This window comes from Microcebus murinus, chromosome 11 (assembly GCF_040939455.1).
Source record: "Microcebus murinus isolate Inina chromosome 11, M.murinus_Inina_mat1.0, whole genome shotgun sequence".
In the NCBI taxonomy this organism is placed as follows: domain Eukaryota; kingdom Metazoa; phylum Chordata; class Mammalia; order Primates; family Cheirogaleidae; genus Microcebus; species Microcebus murinus.
Window position 1 is genome coordinate 57,771,224 of NC_134114.1, and position 10,008 is coordinate 57,781,231.

General features: G+C 37.5%; 1 protein-coding gene across 4 annotated transcripts; it reads right to left on the reverse strand.

Moving 5' to 3' along the window:
* Nucleotides 1-793: 793 nt before the first annotated feature.
* On the reverse strand, nucleotides 794-8,753 carry MTX3 (metaxin 3). Of its 4 annotated transcripts, none has more exons than XM_012766790.3 (9): nucleotides 8,658-8,753; nucleotides 8,090-8,159; nucleotides 7,634-7,710; nucleotides 6,594-6,686; nucleotides 5,887-6,069; nucleotides 5,666-5,742; nucleotides 5,004-5,161; nucleotides 3,657-3,745; nucleotides 794-1,156 (listed from the first exon to the last, which is right to left on the reverse strand). In XM_012766790.3, the coding sequence occupies exons 1-9, from the start codon at nucleotides 8,736-8,738 to the stop codon at nucleotides 1,046-1,048; spliced, it is 939 nt and encodes a 312-aa protein (XP_012622244.1). In that variant the 5' UTR covers nucleotides 8,739-8,753; the 3' UTR covers nucleotides 794-1,045. The 4 variants fall into 4 exon arrangements, with proteins under 4 accessions (XP_012622244.1, XP_012622246.1, XP_012622245.1 ...); XM_012766791.3 differs by lacking the exon at nucleotides 794-1,156 and adding an exon at nucleotides 4,527-4,623 and having other exon boundaries at nucleotides 3,677-3,745; XM_012766792.3 differs by lacking the exon at nucleotides 3,657-3,745 and having other exon boundaries at nucleotides 1,070-1,156.
* Between the last annotated feature and the right edge of the window lie 1,255 nt (nucleotides 8,754-10,008).

Here is a 10,008-nt window from a genome sequence, read left to right on the forward strand (position 1 = left end):
TTCAACTGTAGTTAAAACATACAGGAAATAACTTGGTTGTCACAAAGTTTTTGATTACATGACATGCTTCTTATGGAAGAGGACTGGCCTGAGCCCAGCACAGATCACTTGGACCGGATGCGCAGTAAGTGTTTCTATTACCCTGGCCGTGGGCTCCTCCTAAGTAGTATCTAATAATTGGGCAAGTTTCAATAAGATTTTTACAGCCTAGCATAATAACGATGACCAATATATTCAGTTCTCCTGGAATCAATACAAGAAAGATGACTAGAGTTAAAGAATGTACTACAAAGATATAGGTCTAAAGCTGCCACATTTGCCCAGTAAACTAAAAGAGCCCTTGCTAACCTATATCGAACATATTAGCAAATACTGCTATACTGAAGTGCATATCATCAGATGAATGTTATATGTAACCACCTTTAATATTTATATATGTGCTACTAAACCCCCAAAAGATTAGACTTACGAGAGCATAATTAAAAAGCACATTCCTCTTCGCTTTTTAAAGTTAGATATAGGCTTTTCTATTGAAGTAATTTATATTTTTCCTTGTTTCTAAAATAGGCATCAGATTTCTAAACAAATGAAAAAAGCCTCAGCCAAAGAGCCACATATTAGGTATTCAGCCTGGGCCTAAGAAAATTAAGTTAATACATTGAATAAATTAACTTGAATAAATTAAAAGTGCACATTCAGAACAGAATTACAGCTTTTGGTCAGCAACATGTTAACCAAAGGCAAAAAGCTGCCAAGATTAAGGCAGGTCTTTTTTTTTTTTTTTTTTGTATACAGTACAGTGTGTTTTCTTCCCCCCACCCACCCACCAAGCTCATTTAGCATTCACTTTGATGTTATTTAAAATGCACTGCCAAGCTAGAATACAAGCTTCCTAATAAAAAGAAAAAATAGATGTCATAGAGAGTTCCTTTTGTTTTAGAGTCTTCCTTAGACCTATCACGGTATTTTCTTTTTGCCTCCACACACTTGGTGTAAGAGATTCCTGCAACAATAACATGACTTTCGCCACAAAGCATGAGGACTGTCAGGGTGACAGCCGTTGTAAGGAATTACTTTCTTCTTCTGCCGGAGTCAATTTCAGTGTTGGCAGTTTCCGATGAGGAAGTTGAGGGCTTTGGCGAAGATTGTCATCCATCTGTAGAGAGTACAAAAGATACATCTGACTAATGCTGTGGCACCACTTACGTGGACTATGGCCTCCCCATCCAAACTATAGCCTAGAAGAGTACAGAACCATATGTTTCTGGGACTGCCAAAGAAACCTTTTTCTTGCAAATAATCTCTCAAGAATTTTAAATGTCATACCTCAAATACCAGCTGACTCAGTATCTGTAAAAAGCAATGTGGCTCATCTTGATACCTTCACAAAATTATAGTAATTATACAAACTGAATATTCTACTGAACTCAACCATAGCATGACTTAGTTTAAGAAGTCTTTTAATAGTAAAAGCAATACTTCTATTGCACTAAGATCTACAGTTTACAAATTATGTTCCTGTACAATACTTCATTTGATCTTCCCAAAACACTATAAGAAGGCAGATACAGCCCTTCCTCATTTTACAGATTAGCAAAACAAGGCTCAGAAAAGTTAAATGATTTACCCCAAGTCACAAAGCTAGTATGAGAACTGAAACTTGAACCCAGGCCTTCTTATTCCAACACTATTATTCTTTCAACTGGACTTCTTTGCCTCAATGAAAATGAACTATACTCCACTCAAAAAGACCCCCTCTTTTAAGCTGAGACTATGTAGACCAAATGAAGCTAGGAAAAGAGACAGAAAGAAGGATAAATTCTTTAGACCTAATCCAGAAGTCTTCTAAATACTGGATCAGTTCTAAGCCTAACTTAGAGAAACAAATTAATATGGAGTATATTAAGAAAGTGCCCAAGAATTCCAGACTTACCCTAAAAAGAATCACATTAGCATCTCTGGAAAAACTAGGATAGGGATTATTTAGAGCTGAATAAAACCTCAGAAAACCATCTTTAACCAGAGTATTCTAGAAACAAAGTGTAAGATTCAAGTCATAGTGTTGAGTTCACTATCAGCTTAGCTTCATAAAAACTTCAAAAGCAACTGCCATCAAAAACACAAAATCATCTCACTGCCTTTTCCTGGGGAAAAAAAAAACAAAAAAACACAAAATCAACAGAAAACAGTATCCTAACTATCCATCCACTTGATAGGCAGGCTTTTTTAGAGTTTTATACATGTGTGAAGCATTCTAAACTCTCCTTTATCTTCTCAAGGTGCTCTTAAAGTTTAGATTACATGTTTCAGCAGAGGTACACAGGATTTGTAAGGTAGAAAATGAAAGAGAATAAGACTAAATTTTAATTTTCCAGTGGAAACAAGTATTCCCAGTAAACTATTTAAATCAATTGTGTTAAGATGTCTTTTTTATTCTTTTTGGCAAGACTTAAGTTCCTCAAACATAACTCTTTTCTTTTTTTAAACTCTAGATTTTCTGTCCAAATTGTGAACAACATGGCCAACAGGATTTGTGGCTCTATCAGCTTGTAGCAAACAGTGAACCACACACTCCCCACTGAAAAGCAGGTACAAATGAGCAGGGCTGGAGGGAGAGGAGTGCCTGACTGGATGGGCCAGGAAACTTTCAGATTGATGATGACACAAGACGGAAGTGTACAAAGTGGTGATAGGGCCTCTTGCTTTGGCCTTCTGCACATGTAAGTACTTCATAGTTTCCTTTCCATACCTGTCATGAATTTGCCAAATATAGAAAATGGAAACCATATTGGATAGCCTTCATCCAGCAGATAAGTGATCTTTTCTTTATCCATACTTAACATTTAATATATTTCCTCTCATGAAATTTCATGGATTGAGCTAAAAATTGAGACAGACTAGGCTTTAACTCAACTTACTAGAATCACCCTTGAAATTTCCATTGTTGGCTCTCCACCTTACCAGGTCCCTCAATATCTTTCTCATGAAAAAAGCAGCCCCAGGCCAGGAGCAGTGGCTTATGCCTATAATCCCAGCACTCTGAGAGGCCGAGGCAGGAGGACTGCTTGAGCTCAGGAGTTTGAGACCAGCCTGAGCAACAGTGAGACCCTGACTCTACTAAAATCAATCAATCAAACAAACAAAGAACAGCCCCCAAATGACAAAATATCTACACTAGTGAAAAACTATAGATTACATTTAGAACAGAAAAAAACAGGAAGGACAAAAAATAAAACAGTTCATATAGAAGAAAGAAAATGACATCATGGTGCTGTTAATAAGAAAGCATAAGCCAGGTGCTTACAATCTCAAATGTTAACCTTCAGAGACAGAAAAAGGCAGACAAGTAAGCAAGAAGTATTTTTGTTTTGTTTTTAAGAAGTTAATCTTTTGGGTTTCCTAGCTTAAAAAGTATTAATTGCGTGGTAAAAGTAAATCCAACCCCATTAACCAATCTTTCCCCAAAGCAATCAGGTCACAACTGGCTTCAAAACACTATGTTATATACAACTTTAGTTAAAATATATTTAAACAGTTTTCTGAAAAGTAAACTCTTAACTAAAAGGATAAAGTTAATGCATGACCCAAATTATAATATGAGCTGCAGAAAGGAAAATACTAAACTACTATAAAATAATGATTAAAGTAAACTTGACCTTTTCAATCAAGTTGGATTCCTTATTTACAAGTTGTGTGAGTTTCTGCAGATTTGCATCTATCGTTTCTTGTCCAGCTGGAGAGATGCCTAAGAAGCCAGGACAGAAATCAGAGAGAGATAGAAAATTTTGAAAGCTTTTAAAGCTGTTTATATTGAAAGAATTTTGAGTCTACCCACCCTCACAAGTGCCCCACCCTCCCAATAAAAGGCAGAGAAAAAAAACCATTCTCTTCAGGTTCAAAGGCAAAGTTAGGACAAATAGTAATGCTCCAAAGCCAAATTCTAAACAAAAGGACTAAAATTTGTCCACTAAGAAGACAGCGTCAGTCAAGTGTTATGCAGGTAGCCACAGTAATTAGTAAAAGAGCACAGCAGTCCTTATTTCCTTCTCAAATTTAAGCTATGTCTTTCCCCCCACCCATTTCAAATAGGTCATTGGACACAACTACTTGGATAACTTTCTAAGGCAGTGACTCCGTAACAGCTACCCACCAGATATCTAAAGTACTTAGAGGGACTTGAAAAATACAGACTCCTGGGATCTAATTTAGTAACTCTGAAATAGGACCCAAGATTTTTTATTTGCCATGTAGTCAAATTTGTTAAATATTGCCCAAAGTAACAAGGTTGAACATTACTTAATTTCATGACTACCAAACTATTAACCCCTCCCTACAGAGAAACACAGAACGTACCATAAAAAAAAAAAAATACACTGTCCACCTAAGCCAGCTATCTTTATAACTTCTGTTTCTTAAAAAGACAATTTCAGTCATCTACCTCAATAACAATTTAGTAACCCTTCAGCACAAGGCCCCATACTCAAAGAATCATAACCTAAGTGACAGGTGCCCTCTAGTTACTATACCTCCAGTCTGATGCAATCAGTTTTCAAGAAGTGGAATCATGGGAGTGTACCTCACCAAAATCAATCTGCTGCTGATTTCTGTTCACGCAGGAAAATGCTAGAAGCAGCAGGTAAGAATCATTTAAAGTAATTGCCCATTTGCATTAGGATAAATACTATTTTCAGTGGGGACTTAATACCTGTAGTTTTAATCTTTTAGAAGAAAATGACCCACTTCAAAGGGGCAATATTTAAAGAAGAAGAAGAAATGTGAAAATCCAAAGGAATAGATAAAAGGCAAATATCTATTTCTCTATTTATATAAGAACTAACACATGGGAATAAAAATGAAGTTGGAAAATGCAAGTTCTTGAAGTGCTATAAACAGTACTTAAAAAGAATACAGAAACTTTTTAAAAATTAAAACAGGTAATGAATTTTGCTTTTCTGTCTATAGGAGAATATGCAAACAAACAAGCTGAAGAAGAGCCAGCTTACCTCCAAGACTAAGCCTAAAATAACTGTTTAAGATGTCATCACAAAAGCGACACAGGTTGGAGAGCTGTTTTAGGTGTTCTTGTAGCTGAACTTTAGGAAACCGTACTTTATAAAGAGGTGCAAGAAAACCAAAAACATAGGCATCCAAGGTACAAGGCCTAGAAATAAAATAAGGATTTTTTTTAAAGCAGTTAAGAAAATATTAACTTGGAATTGTGTTTACAGTGTTTTTCAAAATATATTTGTCAATTCTGAAGTATACAATAAAATCTTTTAAAAGGTATACTACCCATTTTAGTTTATGAAAATGATGCAACTAGGGTTTTACTCATTAGTTTATTTAATACTCTAACCACTTATTTTATTTAGAAGAAAATGAAGTTGCCAATTATAGATTCATCTTTACCCACAAGTAGTAAATAGACTGGAGGCAGAGTGGGAACAGTCTTAGATGTTTTAAATCCACATATGCAACACATTAAGTCAATGTTAGATTACCACCGATAGAAAAAGTTTCCTATAATAAAAACCTATTTTAAAAAAAATATTTTTTTAAGTGAAAACCTCATCTTTTGGAGGGACAAGAGGACTTGCTTTAAATAACTGCTCACTGAATATATATACATAAAATATCAAAATGATTTTTAAGGGAATGTACTCACGTATCTCCAAAGAAAAACTGAGATGTTCCCAATCTGTTTGACAGAAGATTTAGGCACTCCTTGGCATCTCTGTATATCTAATAAAGATGAAATTACATCTCAAAAGTAGGAAAGATGCTCTAAAACTACTTTCGAAGCAGGCATCTCTACATAAATTCATTTCCACTATCTCTTGTCCCTTCTCTGGAGAACCCTTGCTTGGGGAGTAACCCAGACCATACCTGTGCTTCTACTTCTCGAAGGTGGTACAGGGGAGGCTCTCCTCTGGTCAGGAGAATCCTATTCAGTGCCCCCTTAGACATTCTTCCAGGCAGGATCAAACTCAAGGGAAAAGGCATTCGTGAAGCAAACCATGGCTTTGTCACAGTAAAGTAATTGTCACTCTCAACCCAGAATGTGTGAAGCTGCAAATGGAGAGAAAAAAACACTACAAGGATGTTCTTTTATTAACAGAAAGATCACTCAACCAATGTGAACGTTTTTCATAAATATCTCTGTATAAAGTGACTTCATACAAATTTTCCAGTTAGAATGATTCAGGATAAAACAAGATTATTTTAAATGTGTGAGGGAGGTCTGTTCACTGCTATGTCCCAAGCACCTAGAACAAGGCCTGGCACATAGCAGGTGCTCAATAAATATTTGTTGCATGAATGAATTACAATTCACCCACTACTATACATGAAACAAAAAGATCCCCATCTCCCACAAAGAATTATTATTTCCAAAATCACATTATCTTTCACTTTGTTATTTCACATTCTGGTTGAATGTCTAACAAAATCCAGTTTCACAGAAATATGAAAGAATCAAGATTAACACACAAGTGAAATTTCTTCTTAAGACATTTTCATTGTTTTTCTTCTACATAGACTAAGTACATTTTCAAGTAAACCACTAAAATACTGTAATGTTCAGGAACACTCACCACTGCAGGAAGAAGCTTCTCTTCAAGGAGAGCAATGTAAGCCAAGGTATCTGCCCCTTGTTTTGCTGAGAGTTCATAGTCAGCATTATATTTCTATTAAAAAACATAAAACCAAAGAAATTCAGAAGTCAAAGAGCATTCCAAAGACACTGAAGCTAATCAAATTAAGATCCTATTTTTCCTCGCAAATGGCAAACATTAAATAAGGGAAAGAGAAATACAAACCCAGTGAAAACTGCTGCTTAATGCACATAAGGTTCTTAGCACAGCATCATGCACACAATAAGATCAATAAATGTTAGTTTTGATTTTTTTATTAACTTAATTTTTTATTATTAATAATAATTTTATTATTTCAATGCTTGTTAATGACCTAGTTCAGTGCATGGCATGTAGTACAGACTTCATAAATAAAAGCGATTATTTTTGACAAGAAGTAAAAGTTCCAATTGGTTTCATGTTTACTCATGAAAAAAGAAAGAAAACGTTCCAATTTAGAAAAGGTCCAAATTTTATTGACAATTTTTTTAAGTACAGTATTAGCAAAACCAATGATAGCTTTTACATATAAATCTGCATATTTAAACATTTTAGGTACATTACATATATCTTTATGATAACATTTTAGATACATTTCATAAAACTGCTACTATTGAATAAGTGCTTTTAAAAATAAAACAAGCAGTTGCTAGTTGGTGGGAACTCACATGTCATGCTGAGCACAAAATATGTGGCAACTATGTGACTAAATTGACAATCCTATCAATATGTGTTAATAGTGAAAATGGCTAAATTGAATCCACTTATATTAATATTTAATATATAAATTTCAAAAAAATCCAAGTAAAGTGCATGACAATGTAAATTGACTATACCTCACCACATAACTTTTCAAATCACTGTAAAACCCATGCTTTATAGCAGTGATTCTCAAGTCTATTTTTAAATAAAATTCCAGATATTTCCAACTGTCTGAGTTGGCAACAATGAATTAACATGCAGGGAATCAACAAACTACTTCTTCAAAAGGAACCACCCACCTGTTTTCTTAAAAAATTTAGTATTTTTGCTGGCTGAGAAACAATGTTGTCTTCAGTTGCCAAAACTGGTACATCGCCTATAATCAAAAAGCAGTTTACATACAAGGATACATTGTGATTTCCTCTGAAGAGATTCCAGTATCCTAAAAACCATACCAATTGCACATTTGGAAGGGGAAAAAATGAGTAAGCTTGCCTTAGTTTTTTTGCAGTTTCACAAACAGCAGTTCTAAAGAACATTTTCATTTCTCATAATTTCCACTGATTTGGCTTGCACTTTGAGGTATTACTCAGAATGATCATAAGCGACACACAGCCACGGTCACGGTAAGAAGAAACTAAAACCCCAGGGTACTCTATCGCTATATATCTTGTAGCTTTATATGGAAAAAGAAGAAGAAGAAAAAAAAAAACTTAAAGAGGGCAGAAAGACGTGTCTAAAAGTTTACACTGTACCTCTTGAACCTCTCCAGGTGTTATCTATGACATTGACTTTCAAAGGTGCACCAGAAAATTTGGCATAAGCCTGAAAGAGAGTTTGCAATAAAATATTTTAGAGTGCATAATGCAAATTTGCAGAACAGCTTTACTTCACAATCCCATCCCCCAAAGGCAGAAGGCGCCAGATACATGGGCCGCGAACCTCCCGCAAGATCTCTAGTCCGGGACGCACGTTCCAGCTGGACCCGGCTTTCAGGGACCTTGTTCCCCAGAAGGTTCTGGGGATACGGGGCGAGGTGGGCGCGCCCCCTGCTTTGGGCTTTCATTCCGCCTATAACAGTTTTTCCAGGCTGAGATAACTGGGAGCCAAGCGGAGAAGCTTGACGCTCCCGCCGGGCTACGGCTGGCTCACGGGCCAGGTTGTCACTCGTCGACGGGTGGGAGGGAGCCCAGGGCGGTGCAGTGTGCAGCCCCCCCCCGGCTCGCCTCGACCCCGCAGCACCGCTGGGAACCCGAACCAGCCAGCCTCGTGCCTCAGGCCCCGTCCCTTCTTCCCGAGCCCCGGCCCGCGAGGCGGCCTCACCATCACCACCAGGGACTCGCTGTGTACCGAGGGGAGCCCCCAGCCGCCTCCCCAGCAACTGAGCTCCAAGGGGGCCGCCATCTTGCGGGCCCTGACCTTTACTACCCCGGAAGTGCTTTTGTCACCCTATTTCCGGTACGTAGAAACGCGGGGGCGGGGCGAGAGGCTGAAGAAATAAGGAGAAGACTTCTGGAGGAGTTGTGAGTTTTAATTTAGACCCGCCGTTCTTCAGATATTTATTGGATGTCTACAGTGTTCCAAACCTTTTGAACATGGCTATGCCAGGCCTAAATTAATCTGTTTGTGAAATAAGGATGACGGTTCATTTACAAGATGGTGGTGAATGCTTAAAATGATGACATGAGGGAAAGAACTTGGCACACAGTAGGCCCTCAATAATTGTTCAACACTTCCTCCCATATATTTGGCCCCTGCCTGCCTTTTCAAGTCTCAGTCTCAGTTGTCACCCTCATGTTCAGTTGCTCCACTGTCCTTACAATTTACCCTGTTCCTGAAATTTGTGGTGTAAATTCTGCCTGCCTTCAGAGCTGCTTCTTCAATCTGGAATATCTTTCTTCCCTGTCCAACTGCTTCCTCAAAAACGTCACCTTTTCTGGGACGATTTCACAAAATTAGGAGTTTCTTCTGGGTTCCTTCAGCCCCTTGGACATAATTAAATTGTAGCTTCTTTCCCTAGCTACAGACCTTTTGCCTTTTAGTGTACAGAGCCCTTTGAAGACAGAAGAGGGCCAGCTTCATGGGTGTGGGACCTGTGCTGCCACACAAGGCCCTGTGTTTAGAAGGGCTCTTCATTTGGCTAATGCTCTACTGTTACTGCCTTGAAACAAGGGGACCTGCATTTTTATTTTAGACTGGGCCCTGCAAATCATGTAGCCAGTCATGTCTGTGGGCCTAATGGGCATGGACTAATGGTTTTGTGAACATTAAACCTGACAATTTCTCAGAAAAACTGTTAAAGAGAAAAGATAGGTCTTAGAAATGCCATGATCCAGGTACATGTACTAGGTCCCAGAGTTAGAACTTGGGTGCTGGGTCTTTCTTCTAGGTGGCACAGTAGTCTTTCTGTGATATCCTCCCAATTATGCCTCTGAGTTTTTTTCTTTCCTCTGTCCCGCTGAGATAGTTGGGTTCCTTTAAACAACTGAAAACTCAAACCTCTGGAAATTTTCATAAAATTACTATTCAATAAATATTTGCTAGATACTCCTTTACTGTTTACATGGCCATCTAAAATAAAGTGCCAATCTGCTAAAGTCCTTTTTTTTCATGTTTCTAAAACAGGAGTTCTCAGAAATGAGAAGAAAAAGATATATCAATGATGAGAATCCAT